General features: G+C 46.5%; 1 protein-coding gene across 11 annotated transcripts in view; it reads left to right on the forward strand.

The window, feature by feature from the left end:
- Nucleotides 1-15,491, forward strand: part of Afap1l2 (actin filament associated protein 1 like 2) — a 176,378-nt gene that overhangs the window by 60,263 nt on the left and 100,624 nt on the right. For all 11 annotated transcript variants that reach the window (XM_087185660.1, XM_087185661.1, XM_021253394.2 and 8 more), the window contains one exon: nt 7,481-7,609. In XM_087185660.1, the coding sequence (XP_087041786.1) occupies nt 7,481-7,609 (129 nt within the window). Of the gene's footprint in view, nt 1-7,480; nt 7,610-15,491 lie in introns of those variants that run through there.

Raw genomic sequence — 15,491 nt, forward strand, 5'->3', positions numbered from 1 at the left:
CCAATCTCCTGAGGTCCACGTCTGCTGAGGGGGAGCCTCTGAATCTTTTGGGTGCCGATCAGCAAAATGAGGAACTGAGTTCAGTGACTATAAACACGTGGACATCTTAGTCCTCCCCTTTTACACTCTTTCTGTCCTGAAGGGAAAGGAAAAATAGTTTCCAGTGCATCTGACTTCGTGTAACCAAGAAAGTTCTACATGTAAATCAGAATTGAGTCACGTAGAAGCACTATGAAAGTTTGAAGGAAAATGTGCATACTTTTATGAACTAAAAAGACTTCATCTTTTATGCAGCCCAGTGCCTCTAAACCCTGGCTGTGCATTAGAATCACCAGCAAAGCTTCGAGGGATTCTGAGGCCCCAGGTCATACGCAGAGAAGTGAGAGCAGAATTTTCCTGGGTGGACTCAGGCACCAGGATTTGTTTTTTCCTTTTTGATACTGAGAATTGAACCCAGCACCTTCACACAGAGCTACATGCCCAGCACGCTTTTTTAAAAAACTTTTGAGTCAGGGTGTTGCTAAATTGCCCAGTGATCCTCCAGCCTCATTTTCCCAGAGTGCTGGGATTACAGGTGTGTGCCACCACACCCAGAAACACCAGAAGTTTTTGGGGGGTGTTTTTTTAATACCTGCTTTCTTGTCATTGGAACAAAATACTAAGCTTAAAGGAGGAGAGGTTGATTTGGCCCATGTTTTCAGTCCATGGCTGGCCAGCTCCAAGGCAGGAACAGCATGGTGGACAGGCCTGGGCTAAGGAAAGCTGCTCACCCCAGGGTGGCCAGGAAGCAGAGAAAGAAGGGAGGAGCCATGGAGGGAGATGTGTCTTTCTGGGACACACCTCAGTGACCCCCTCTTCTGGCCAGGCCCCACCTCTTAATAGCACATTTACCTCTGAACTCATTGGTGGGTTAATCTGTTGAGGAGTGCAGTGCCCTGTGATTCAGTTACCTGCCACAAGCCCCGCCTCTGGACACATGAGCCTTTTGGAGGATGTTCTAGATCTAAACCATAACATCAGCTGACTTCAGTATGCAGCCACTGCTTTGCCTTTGGAATATATTTTCCTCCGTTCCTCCCTGGCCACACATTAGGTGGACTTACGTATGATCAGGCATGTCCTTGGAGGTCAACAGTGAGGTGCCTTCAACAGCATGGCACACTGGTGTGGAGACACGGGGCTTTGCTGAGTCTGTGCAGAAGTGTCCAGCAGAGGAGCTGAAAAACGTGCCCTTTAGTCATAGGATGAAAAGCTACAAAGAAAGGAAAAAGAACAAACTTTTCACACATGCAGCATGGATGGGTCCCTGCCTCACATTACATAAAAGAAATCAGACTTCAAAGACCATGTAGTTGCCATGTTGTGATAGTGGAGGAAGCGTTGGCTGTTAAAAAAGGCACAATGGTTCTGCCACCTACCCCGCAAGCACAAGGACCCAAGTTTGATCCCCAGTACCGAAAATTTAAAAAAATTTAAAATTAAAAAAAAATTTTAAAGGGCACAAAAGAACTTGTTTAGGTGGTGGATGTGCTCTGTATCTTTTTTTCTGTGTCTTTATTGTGGTGATGGCTACCACAACTGAAACAGAACAGTACAATAAATGGTTCTAACATATGTACAGTAAAACTGGATTTTACTGTGTGTTATGTCCTTATTAAAAATATCTGTTAAAAATACCTTCATCAGTAATAAATAGATGAACAGAATGTAGTATCATATAATATACACTTTTCGTAAAGAAAGTCATCACACCTTTATTTAGCTTAGTGGTCCTTACCCATAGGGTGTAGTATACCCACACAATGGAATTTTATTTGCCACAAGAAGGAATAAAGTACTGACACACGGTACAACATAGATGAACCTTGAAACCATGCTAAGTGAAAAAAGCCCAAACGAAAGGTCACATATTGTGTGATTCCATTTATATGAAATACCAGAATAGGCAGACGAAGGACAGAAAACAGGTTTGGAATTGCCAGAGGTGGAAGGGAAGAGCGTAGTGGGAAGGGACTGACTAATGAGTTTCTGTTTGAGGCAGTAAGAAAGTTCTGGAACTAGCCAGTGGGGATGGTTATGCAACATTATAGATCCACTTAATACCATGGGGTTGTAAAATGATTAAGATGGCAAATGTTATAGGCTTTTTACTACCATAAAAACTGAAAACATGCTGGGCACAACTTAGGTATTTCTTAGAGGCTGACTCCATTTTGGGCACTTTTGAAGAAAGGGAGCATTGGGTCTTTGCATTTCCTTCTCAGAGAGAGTGAAGGAATATGTTTTCCCAAATCCTATCTTGAGGACTTGAGGATCGTCTCTGATCAGGAGATATCTGTTTAGCATATTGCATCCTTCTACCACATCAACATGATGATGTTGCTTTTCAAAATCTTCAGAACTGCTGTTGGTCCCCAGCAATTGAGGATATTGTGCCCAGTAACTCAGTCTTGGGAACTGTTTGGGAGAAGGGAGGGGGATGCAAACAAAGAACAGGTCTGCTCAGTTTGATGTTTGGAGGGAAAATCCTGCTCAATCATGGGTCATCAGCAGATGCAGCTGAATAAATAAAAATTTGTGCATGAGACAGCAGGGGACCCATGAAAAGCAACTTTCTTAGTGTGTTGGGAAGACATTTATGGTTGGGAACCTATTGACCAAGAAGCGAGACTGCCTCAAGATGAGAGAAGCCAGGGAAGGAGGTCATTGGGAGGCAGGGCCCCGCCAGGCCCAGGGCAATGAATTGAGCAGTTGAGCGGTACAGCTCTGCGTGGGCCTTGGAAGTTCTAAACAAGAATCTTATTGATGATTTGTCAGACCCCGAGCAGACAACTCTGAACTTTAACAGAGCCAGGATGGAAAGCCTGTACAAGGGCCTACAGTTTCCAGAATGAACAACACGCTTATTTTTCCCTCCCTCCACTGGACCACAAGGAGGAAGAGACTGAAATGAAAAGTGTGGGGGATGGTGGAGGAGAAGGGAAATGTGATGAGCGCATTCCAGAGCCTCAATGGAATCGCCACATTCCTAGGAGGGGTGGCCCACAGCCCCGCTGAGCCCTGAGGGTTGAAAAATGTCACTGGGCTTGGTGCAACTCAGGGCCTGGGCCCTATTGATTGTTATTTCCAAGAGCCTGTAGCACTGCCCCTCAAAGGATGTGTCCATAGAGGAATCACCAAGAGGCTCGGGTGTACTTGGCACCTTGTTAGATTCCCAAACCTACAGAGCCTGACCCTTGACCAGGAAGGACTTTGTCTAGCCTGCCGCAGCGTAGACCTGACATATGCTCAGATGACTGGGAACGACTGGTTTTCACCGAAAGATTTAGGGAGGTAGAGCTGGCAGAGGAGCCCAGTGCTGCAGGTCACAGGTGGCTTCCTGGAGAGGGAAGCAGTGTGGACCTGGGTGGACCTTGAAGAATGCTGTGGATCGAGAGAGGAAGGAAAATGACTCAGTCTGGTCCCCAGTCCTGTGTTTCTTCAACCCTGGTGCTTACCATTTACCTAAACAACTGTTCCAGAAGCAAAGGAGGGTATCAACACTGTCCTCAGCAGAGAGCACCCCAAGTACTAGTCTCATTAATTCTCCAAGGCAGGGACCATGGCTGCCAAGTTCACCGTAGCATCCCCAGGCCTCTGTGTGATTGCATTTTGCAGCTCCCCCTTGGGACGTCTTCCCTTACATCTTCCCTCTAACCGAGTGGTTGCCAGCTCCCACTGGCCCTGCCTGTCGTGCGTCTCCTCTGACTCTGCTTCCTGTGCCTGCCCCCATGTTCTTCCTTGTGGAGTACGGAGGACCAGGAAGCAGATAAACCCCTCCCACTCGCTGGGAATGACTCCAGCCAGTGGGTTGCAGCAGTGAGTCTTTCGGACTTGGACACACCTGGGTTAGAGCCCCAGCCCCAGCACCGCTGCTCAGCTGCTCACTGGGGAAGTGCCAAGCTGGCTTGTATTCCAGCCTCAGTAGCCCCTTCCCACGGCTGTGCACTTGCAGAGGGTACACAACTGGGTTTTTCTGTGGCCCTACCTGCTACGTTGCTCTAGGCCCTGCAGAACTCTGCGGTGACTGCTGACCAGAGTAGATAAAGCCACACCATCTGCCTCACCCCAGTCCACAGTTCTGGCTTCGGAGCCTACCTCCTGCCCTTTGAGGCTCGTCTGCACCCACCCCTGTGCTCCTGATGTCCCTGATACACAGAGCTGGTCATGGTTTCTCAAATATGCTATGTGCGCTCAGCACTGGACTCTCCTGAGAATGCCACTGTCTTTTCCTAAAATCCCTCTGCTGCTTTCTGGTGAGCTCCTATGTGATCCAAAAGGACCAGCTTATAAATTCTTCTCTTCGATAAGCCCAGAGGTGGCCTCTCATGTTCATTCCTGTTCCTTGGAGACATTTCCAAATTAATCTTGTTCTCACCTCTGTTTATGTTCACTGGGTGCCCCCTCTACTGATTTGGGCACCCCCCCAAGAGTTGAGGACCCGTTTTGACTTTTGCCTTCCTTTGCACATTTTCTGCCCTTGGGCTTAGTCCGTTTTTGCTCACATGGAATATAAACAGAGGCTGTTTTTCAGGAATCCAACAGCTTTTGGGAAAAGCTAAGGATGTACACGGGAAGAGACACTTTGAGTTTTTCTGCTTTTTCCTCTCTCCACCTTGCTCTGAAGTAGCTGCCAAGGCACAGCCTTGAGAAGTTCAGAGGGTCAGAGAAATGTAGCCAAGTCCCCAGTTCCCTCGCTTTTTCTTGTCTGCTGGATCTGAGAGTGAGGCCCAGAGTCACTTTCCTCATATTTTTCCTTTGTTTTCCCTGGGTTGACTTCTTTAAACTCACTGCTAAAGCCCGTTGAGTTCCTGCAACCAACAGGAAACTCATGAATAACTGTTGAAAACAAAACAAAACCCAACCAAAGGCCTTTCAGTTCAGGGACCTGGCTTTATTTTTCCTTTGAGATCTTTCCCTGAACCAGCACTTATGGACCTAGTAGCAGTAAATATTCGTGCACAAACTGCCACCACTCAGGTTTGTGACTTGGGTTATGGGGTGGCCTTCCTGACTTTATTTCAGGCAAAAGTCATCTCTCTCCAGCTGTTCCTTCTTTAATTGAGTCCTTCGATGTCTATGCCATCTCTGAGGCTCTCTGGTTTGGCTCTTCTGTCCAGGCCCAGCAGTGCCCTCAGTTGGATGAGGCCAGGGTGACCCTGGCAGTGAGGCTCTCAGCCCTTACTTAGCCAGTCTGGCCACAGCAGGAGTTGGGGCTGAGTCAGTGGCTCCAGCAGAGAAGCCCCATTGGCTCAGATGGCAAGAGCCATTGAGGTTGAAGGGATACTGGGCACAGCCTCTCATGACACCCGTGGTCACCACCATGGGCTCAACCCCTACCCATGCTTTTCTGTCTGTTCAGAAAGTCCCTGTGGTGCATCCTCCTTGGGCAAACATTTGACCACCTGGGAGAGCCTGATCTCCGCCCCATCCTCTGGTGTCCAGTGCCCTCTCCTCTCTCCCTCTGGTTATTGTAAATCTGCTCAGTTGGATTGTGGGTCTGATGAGCAATGGGGTGGAGTAACCAAAGGAGTGCGGACTTCCAGAGACCATGCTTGTTTCTCCTCAGCCATCGATTACCTCCCAGAGTGACACTGCTAAAAGATTGCCCAAGGAGCTAAGGAGCTCAAGTTGGTGCAAAGAGGAGGGACCATGACAAAAGCAGGTGCCACCAGAGGTTCCAGATGGCGGGCAAGCTTCAGATGCCCAAGTTTTACAACAACCAGTGTATTCGGTAGACGAGGGGTTTCATCTCGACCACGGAGGGAGTCTTGTTGGGGTTCTCAGGGTTGGTGCTGTATGATGTGAAGTAGAAAAGTAGGTTGAAATCTTTAAGGGAAGACTTATTTGGGTTCCCAGTGTTGGTACTGTGTATGTGAAGTGGAAAAGTAGGGCTTTTCACAAAGCCTATGTGCTCCAGTGTTTTAGTTACATAGGACCTGCCAGATACCTGGCTTTTCAGTAGACTCTTCTTTGGTCCCAATCCAGGCTAGGATTTATTTGTCTTACACACTGCTCTTGGAGTGTTTTCAGATATGCAATAAGAGGGTGAATTTACTTTACTTTTGTTCATTCATTTCATCAGTTAGTATTTATTGGACATTGTGCTGGGCTCTGGGAATGTAAACTAGATGCAAAGCCTGTCCTTGGAACATGTAGTTATAGTGACACAGGCAGTTACAATATGTAGCACAGTCAGAACTGTGACAGGTTGTATTAGTTTCTTATTGCTGCTGTAACGCACTACCAAGCTTAGTGACTTATAACAACACAAGTTCGTTAAAACGCAGTTCTGTAGATCAGAGTCTTAAGTGTCCACATGATTCTGTTGTGTTTGGAGGCTCTGGGAGGAGAGTATTGCTTTTCCAGCTTCTAGAAGTCGCCTGCATTCCTTGGCTTCTGATCCCTGCCTTCTCCCAGCCTCAGAGCCAACATGGTAGCTTCTTTGCTCCTCTCTGGCTCCTGGTTTTGCCTCCCATTTTCTCTGACTCTCACCCTCCTGCCTCTTATCAGGGGTCTGGTCATTGCCTGGGGCTTACCCAGATAATCCAGGGTCCTCTCCTCACTCCATCCAACCACAGGTAAGCCCTTTTTCCTGTGTAAAGTGGTGTATTCATAGCTTCAGAGGATGAGGACATGAACATCGCTGGAGGCCACCATTCAGCCTTTGTAAGGGCCAATGGCAGTCACATGGGATTATCTGTCACAGGAGCCCTCACTGTCCCAGAGGCCCAGAGAAGGTGTCCCAGGAAGAACATTATCTAGACCAAGACCTAAGGGATGAGTAGGATTTGTCAGGGGAGAAGTCCATTGTTTGTGAACACCAGAGAAAGTTGGGTACAGAGGTTGGGCCACAAAATAGATGATGGATGCAGTGGGTGACATTGTAGCAGTTTGAAGGAAAGCTAGTAGGTATCTAGGGAGCTGGGGCAGCTTTTAATCATGGGCATCTGAGAACAGATTTGTTTTAGAAAGCCATGCAGCCAAGCCATGGTCAGTCTTGGAGTCATAGGGCTTCAATGGTTAAACAATAGTCTCTGGAGTCCCCGGAGGGAATCAAGATCAAGATCAGATAACCCTGATTCTAACCACAGTTCTGAGGGCAGAGCTCAGTAGCCAGGAAAGCTCTTTGGCAGCTGTTCTGTTTCCCCACGAGAACTGTGTGAGGGCAGACACTGGTGATGGGGGAAATGCCCTCAGAATGTTGGACCAACCTGCCCACCATCCCTCCAGGCAAAAGGAAGACCTGGAGCTTTGGCCGAGGCTGTCCATCTCAACAGCAGGGCCCTGCCTCTCTCCCACTGAGCTCTCAGGACTGAGAACCCTACCTCCTGTGACCAGAGGTGGCATGGTGGAAAGCTGCAGGGTCTGGAGGGGCACACACGCCAGGCTTTGGGAGAGGAGCAGCCACTGAAAGCTTTCTCCCATTTTCCGTATCCAGCCTTGGATCAGCTGCTGACAGAGCTGGATGACTTCCTCAGGATTCTGGACCAGGAGAACCTGAGCAGCACAGCGGTGGTGAAGAAGAGTGGCCTGGCAGAGCTCCTCCGGCTCTACACCAAGAGCAGCAGTGAGTGTGGCCCTGGGGCCTTGGGAAGATGGTAGTACCAGTCAGCTCGGGCTGCCATGACACACGGGCACAGGCAGGGTGGCTTGAACAACAGAGATTTATTGTTTTACACCTCTAGAGGGTGGAATTTGGGGATCAAGGAGCCGGTAAAGCTGGTTGCTTCTGACCCCCTCTCTCCTTGGCTTGCTAATGGTGATCTTGTGTCCTCTTGTGGTCTTTACTCCCTGTCCGTGTCCCATCTTCTCATCTTATAAGGACTTCGGTCATACTGTAGTAGCGCCTACCCCATGACCTCATTTTAGCTTAGTTATCTCTTTAAAGACCTCATGTCCAAAGACATCATATTCTGACGTAGTGGGAGCTAGGGCTTAAAGTAAATTCGGGAGAGATGCAGTTTAACCCATGACAGTGGTGGAGGGTAGAGCACTTGCTAGATGTGTCAGTTCTTGGCCCTACAAAACAAACCCAAGTGCAGGGCTGCTCTGACTTGAGGGAGCGCCTCAGAAATCCTGAATGTTCAGCACAGTAGCCCATGAGTAAGGTTGTAAAGGAAGTATTTTTAGAGTACTTCTCCTTACTGGTTCAAAGTAGAGAAGGGGTGATGAGCTATTATAATAACTGAGGCTTAATTGAGCACTTTCCACATGCACTCATTTGAACCTCTCCTTAAGATGCCCCCACAGGGTCAATGTGACTGTTACAGATGAGGAAACAGAGTCTGGAGAGTTTAAGTGACTTGCCCAGTATTATATAGCCCAAAGGAAAAAGAGGGAAGCATACCTTTATGACTGTAAATCACAGAACTCTGAGTTCATAATCTTTCCACATTTTTATTGTAGTAGCAGTTCCATACAAAAAGGTATACAAGTCTTAAGCATACAATTCATTGAGTTTTGATAATTGTATGCCTGTGTACCCACATCCAAAACAAGACGTAGACCATTTCTGTCATCCAGAGAGTTCTGTCTCTAACCCCATCCCAGTTAACTCCCTTCCCACCCTGACGCCAGGGCAACAACTGCTCTGATGTCTCTCCCCCTGGAGCAGCTACCTGTGCCGGAGCTTTGTATAAATGGAATCATATGGTATGTGCTTCACGTCTGGCCTCCTTCGTTTAAGAGATCCATCCATGTTCATGGATGTGTCAGTAGTTTGTTCCTTTTATCGCTGGGGAGTGGCCCATGCTGGGAATACACCACAATCTTTTTTTTTCTTTCACTTGTGATAAACATTTGGATTGTTTACAGATTGGAGCTATAATGAATAAGGCTGCTATGGACATTCTTGTACAATCTTGTACAATCTTCTTATGTTTTATTTCTAGCAAAAAAATTTTTAAGCAAAACCCTATGAAGACCTAGCAGATGAGTTGAATTTTACATTAAGGGTTTGAAAATTAGAAGTGCTGTTTGGGGACAATAAGGGACTCTTGGAGGGCGTTGAATCCATCTGGCTCTCACCAGGTGCACCCTGAGTTGTGCCAGGGATGGACAGTCTCCACCTGCCCAGCCATCGCAGCCCGGAAATGCTCCTTGCATCTAGCCTGAATCTTCCAACCTGCATTTCAAGGCCCCTTTCCGCTTCTTCTCCCCTCCCCAGTGGAACTTGTTTCGATTCCCTGAAAGACAGCTCCAGTAAAGCTGAAAGCTGTCGCTATATGCCCTGCAGCCTTCCCTTCTGGAGGAATAATCCCGGCTCCCCACTCTGTCATCAGGCTGGTCTCCTGGCGCCCTTCCTCACCTTTGCCCAGTTCCCAGGCTCCTCCTGGCTTTGTAGAGTCTGTCTGCCAGGCAGCACATCAAAGAAGCACTCGGTGGGAATGCAAGAGGGGAAATCCACACTACAAAGCAGGGCGTTAGAGGGGGATGATTCATTCCATGGAAGGATTCATCAGTGGAGTCCTTTAAAAAGCACGCTCCCCAGACCTTTTAAAATGTGCTTTGACTGGAGAACATTCAATTATAAAGACTGCCTCTGTTGGCAATTGGAAAACACCTCTTTGTGATCCATCTGACCCATGATTCTTGGAACAGACTGCTCTGTTCCTCCCTTACGAGGTCCCTCTTTGGTTTAACATGTGGCTAAGCCTCTGCAATGGAGACCTTTGTTCCACCCTGGTCCACCCTTACAAGTCAGGCCTTCCCAGGCCTGCAGCTTGTTGATATTGAGAGGCTCCTGAGAACCTGAGAGTGGGTACCAGCCCCAGAGTGTCCCGGATTGCTGATAAAAGTGTTCGGGTGTGCCAAGCCTGTGGCTACTTGTATTCTCAGGGGTGATGCCCCTCATTCATACCGCTGTATGACGGAGATTTTCCCTTCAGTCCCTCTTAGACTGTGGAGAAGGTAGGCCCAAAGCTAACCTTGACTGTGTACTTGCCATGTTCCAGCACGGCACTTAATGCATTCACTGATGTGAATTACCTCATTTAGTCTTCATCCCAGATCTGTGAGGCAGTTGCTGTTATCCCCTTTTTACCAATGAAGGAACCAGGGCTTGGAAAGCTACTTGCCCAGAGGCACACGGCCATGAGTGGCCAAGCTGGGGCAGGTTGGATCTAAGGAGTGTACTGCCCTGACCTCCCTAGGCTTTGCTGCATTAGATTAATTGTTGTGCTGCCCAAGCAGATCCTAAGCACCCTTACCCGCTCTGAAAGTAAAGCATCCATCTTCCTATTAGCCTCCCAGGCCCACTTCCTTTTGTATCTACCAAAAACTTAGCTTATCTTTGTCCCAGGACTTGTAGGCAGAGGCAGGCTGGACTGGGCTGGGCAGTCATTTACATATGTGGCTCGGAAGGTGTGTGTGTGAACATGCATTTATACTTTCCAATGGAATCAATCATCTGTTTGTGTTTTCTGAGCTTTTGTCTTTATAGCTTAACGTGGATTTTCTACCCTCTCTACTTTTGATGTGGGTGGTGACAAGACACAGATTGAGGGCTGTTTGTCAGGAACATGGCTGTCTGTGGTGTGTTCACGGCTTTGCCAGCAAGAGCCACATCCTCCACCCGCCTTGCTCAGAGGTTCGACACCTTTCAGTGGCTGCCCCTCTGGTGAGAAGCACTTCAAATGCTCTGTCCATCCAATGCTAGCAAAGAGGCTCACGTCCCTCCTCCTTTCCCCAGTTCTGTGAGAAGAACCACCCCCTGCAGACGAGGGCAGATTCCCCAGGAATTACACACTTTCTCCCAGCACTGCAAGTTCATCTTTCCAGCACCTGCTGTGGCCACTGTCATCTCATATCCATTGTGGAATTATCGAATTTCGCTATTGGGTTCATTTCTCCCCACCAGACTGCTGGGTTCATGAAGATAGAGACAGTGTCTTTGTTGTTCTCCGTGCATGTCTGAGAATGAGTGAATAACAGAAGCTCTCCCCAGCTGGGACTGCTCTGCAGCCTTGCCTTCCAGGGCCAAGTTCACCATGCTTTCCCCGCAATTGCAGAAGGTCCCGAGACCCTGTTGTAACCAACTCGGATAGTCCTTACTGAGTTTTTCTTTTATTTTTTCCTTCTTTTTTTTTTGAGTGATGCTGGGGATGAAACCTGGGGCCTCTTGCATACTAGACAAGACTCTATCACAGAGCTACACCCGCAGGCTTGTTACTTCTGGATTAGCAACCATGTGTGATTCAAAACCACATCTACTGGAAGGGAAGCAAGACTAGTGCAAGTTGGAGCCCAGCCTGGGCAACTTAGCAGTACCTTGTCTCAAAATAAAATGCAAGAGAGAAAGAGGAGAGGAGAAGGGGGAGGGCTCTAGATGTAGCTCAGTGTGAAGACCCTGGGTTCAATCCCCAGTACCTCAAAAACCAACCACCTAACCACATTCACCACAGGCTTCCAGATCCCAAGGCAGGGACATGCAGCCTGCTGATGTAGTCATCGTGACATTTCTCTACTTTACCAATCACCACCTTGAGAAGAAAGCACCTGGATGGAATCTAACAAAATAGTAACAATATCTTGATTTTAATTTTTTTTTCTGGATAGGAACAGAAAAAGAAATGAACAAAAACTGACCACTGAGCAACATTTATGTACCAGGCATCTCCAGTTCCTTTTCTGATCCTTGTCAGTCATCCTAATTATTTTTGAGTAGTTGTGGTTTCTGCTTTACAGTATTTGTACACTTGGAATTGCTGCACACACTCATTTCCACATGTTAGCAGTTGACATATTTTTCTTTTTTATTCTGTACCATGATCTTTTAATTTAACTCTGAAGTCTTGGATACCTTTGCGAACAGTGAACGTGAAGGTCTTTTGTTATTTTTCGCAGTTGGGCAGTGTCCACTCATGACTGAGCCCTAATATTCACTTTTTTTTTTTGTACCAGGGATCGAACTCAGGACCTTGCGCTTGCGAGGCAGACAGTAGCATCACTGAGCTAAATCCCCAGTCCCTCATTCACTATTCCCCACTTGGTAGGCATCTAAGTTGTATGCTTACCTCAAAACAAAAGAAAACTCACACAGCATTGCAGTAAACATCCTCTAATAAAATGGTGTTTATGTGCTAAAGTTTAGGATAAAGTTCTGGCTGTGGACATATGAAAGAATATGAACACATAAAATTTACTCTCCAAGATCACTTTCCAAATCATTGTGCCAATTTATACATGCTCCAGGAGCTTATTGCTGTCAGTTGTTGTTTTAGTGCTAGGGATTGATCCTAGGGCCTTGAGCATGCAAAGCACATACTCTACCACTGGACAGAAACCCAAACACTTGTCCCTCTTTGGAGACTTTGCCACTCATGTCAGAATTATTCCCTGAGGCAGGTTATATACTTTGTTTAAGCAATAGGATTACTTTGAGCCTGATACCCATGAAACACTGGGAGGGAGAAAATTACCGATGGGGTGAAAATCATGTAACTGTGGCATTCCAGATGCCAGGTAGTTTTGTCACTGCCATGCGGTCACATGAGACGTTCCTGGCTGATACTTCCAAATGTACCTGTGAGAACAGTGGAGGACCCTGGGTGTGGGGGCTCGGGGCCTTTAGTGCCAAATACCCGGGAGGCTCACGCAAGAGTATGACAGTATTTAGGCTAGTGTGGGCCACATAATAAAACCATGACTGAAGATAAACTCTAGTAGAAAGGGCTGCAAATATCGCTTAGCACTCCCTGGGTTCAACAGCCAGCCCCCAGCAACAAGGAAACAACAGAACTGAAGAGCTGAGGGTTAGGAACAAGGCCCAGAAGTAGAAATCTGTAAGATGGTAGCTGTGCCTATGCAGACAGGAATACCCTTCTTTGTTCCACCCTGATGATGATGAGCTTAAATGGAGAGATTGTGAGCCCAGGTCACTAGTGCCCCGGCTCCTCCAAACATCACTGGGCAGCCCCCAGCCCACCCCATTTAATTTTTAGAGGTGACACGCCATTCTCTATGTTGATGTGGCCCAATTTATCATTTTCCTGTTGTTGAGCCTTTAAACTATTTGCCATTTTTAATCTTTATTAAATCTCATTTAAATCTCTAATCTGTCATTTTAAACCTTTATTTGCTATAAGCTTAACGTACTTTTTCAAATTCCCTAATGTTTGAGTTTTATACTTTTGAAAACGTGGGAGGTAGGTAGAAACAAGAGTGTTTTCCAACAGAAGCACAGGGTTTAGATGTTTTACACTCAATTATGCTGTTAAGGGCAGAACGTGGATGAGACCCCCGTCTCCTGCCTCTTCCTGCTGAGCACTGGTCCCCGGGGGCTGAGCTCTGGAAAAGCTGGAAGCCCCCTCTCTGAGTCTCAGGTGGTAGAAGAGGATGTGCTATGGTCAACTCCATTGCATCTCAGTTTCCTTCCAGAACTGCTGCAGTCCTTCATACGGGTGACCCTGCCCACTGCCCTGACGGGGCCGGGCACTGAGGTGATGATCCGAAGGGCTGATGGCTGAGGACCCATCTGCTTCCTCCAGATCCTCGTGGTTCTCAGGCCTCTGTTTTGCAGGCCTTTGGCTGGAATTGGGGCAGTCTGTGGCCGTGGAACAGACTGAGCTGAACTGCTTCCTTCCACAGGGGTTGGAATTGAGTCCTTCAGCTCAGGAACGCTCTACAGCCACTGGGATTTATCAGTCACAGTTTTCTAGGAAATGTAAATGAAAGGCCCTGTCTTAGTTTCTTTTCTCCTTGCTGCGACAGAATGGCCAACACCTACAAATTAAGGGAGGAGAGGTTTATTTAGCTCACAGTTTGTAGAGGTTTTAGTCCGTAATCGCTGGCTCCAAGGCAGGGTGGCTTGGCAGAGGAGAAACAGTTCATGGCAGGCATAAGACAGAAAAAGCAAACAAGGGACCTTAGCAGCTTCTGCCTCTTCTATACTCTATCTAGGCTACCAGGATTAGGGCGGTGCCAAACCTATCAGTGACTGATTTAGTAATCACACACCTTCACTCTCAGCAGCACACACTCTAGATTCATCCACCTCTGAAAAAGCCCCACCTATGACCACATGAGGCTTTGGCAGGCCATCTAGACACAAACCATAACAGGCTGCAAAAGAACTTCGAGGAAAAAGGCTGGGACAGGCTCCTGGGCAGCCTCTGGGAAATGGTGCCTGTGGGTCAGGAACCAAGCGTATGGCAGGAAGTTTGCTATTCTCTGCCCACTGCAAAGTTGGAAAGGTGACCCTATATGCGTACAAGTGATTTTTAAAGGAGGGGAAGGGTTGTGCCACTGCAGGATGCAATCATTTTGTTGCACAGGGAGAGTCTTCTTTCTTTCTTTCTTTGTGCAGGTCTGCAGTGCATAATAATTACATTCTGTGTGGGGAGTAGCATATGTACACAATACATCCTAGTTCTTTTCTTCCTCTCCTTTTTCCTTCTCCCTTCATCTCTTGACCCCCTTCCCTTTTGCAGAAAACCTATCTATTTCTTTTTATCTTTTATTTTCCCCTTGATTTATACTTTAGGTTTCTCATATAAGAGAAACCATGCAATATTTAGGCTTGTGTGTCTGATTTATTTCGCTTAACATTATGGTTCCAAGGTTCATCCATTTTCCTACAAATGACTCATTTATCCTTATTTAGGGCAGAGTAGTACTCTTTTAGGTAGAAATGCCACATTTTCTTTACCCATTCTTTTGTTGATGGACATATAGGCTGCTTCCAAGATTTAGTTAGCTATTATGAGTTGTGCTTCTATAAATACGGGTCTACGTGCATCACTGTAAAATGACGTCTTTAACTCTTTCAGGAAGATACCTAGAAAGGGAACATCTGGGTCAAATTGAATTTCTGATTTTAGTTTTTTGAGTAATCTCTATGCTGTATCCCATATTGCTTGTACTAGTTAATATTGTTACAACAATGTAGAAGATTTCCTTTTTCCCCTAGCTTTGCCAGCATTTGTTATTATTTAATTTCTTGATGATGGCCATTCTTTTTGGAGTAAGACAAAAAATCTCAGTGTTGTTTCAATTTGCATTTCTCTAATGGCCAGAGATGCTGAACATTTTTTCATATATTTATTGTCCATTTGTACTTCTAAGAAGTGTCTGTTCATTTCAGTTGCCCATTTTTTTGACTGAGTCTTTTATTTTGGGGAGGGGATCTAATTTCTTTTTAGTTCTTTCTACATTCTAAATATTAGTCCCCTGTCTGAGGAATAGGTGGCAAAATTTTTTTCCCATTTTGTAGGTTGTCTCTTCAATCTGTTAGGTGTTTCTTTTGCTGTGCAGAAAATTTTAATTTGATATCCCACTTGTTGATTGTTGTTACTATTTCTTGTGCATTTGGGGCTTTGTTCAGAAAGTCCTTGCCTGCTCCTATGTCTTCAAGAGTTATCAATTCTGTCTTCCAGCAGATTAAATGTTTATGTTTTAACATTTAGACCTTTGATCCATTTTGATTTTCGTTTCATACATGGTGAAAGATA

Source organism: Heterocephalus glaber, unplaced genomic scaffold (genome assembly GCF_053883595.1).
Source record: "Heterocephalus glaber isolate CG9 unplaced genomic scaffold, H.glaber_assembly_v1.0 deba00001497, whole genome shotgun sequence".
Classification (NCBI taxonomy): Eukaryota; Metazoa; Chordata; class Mammalia; order Rodentia; family Bathyergidae; genus Heterocephalus; species Heterocephalus glaber.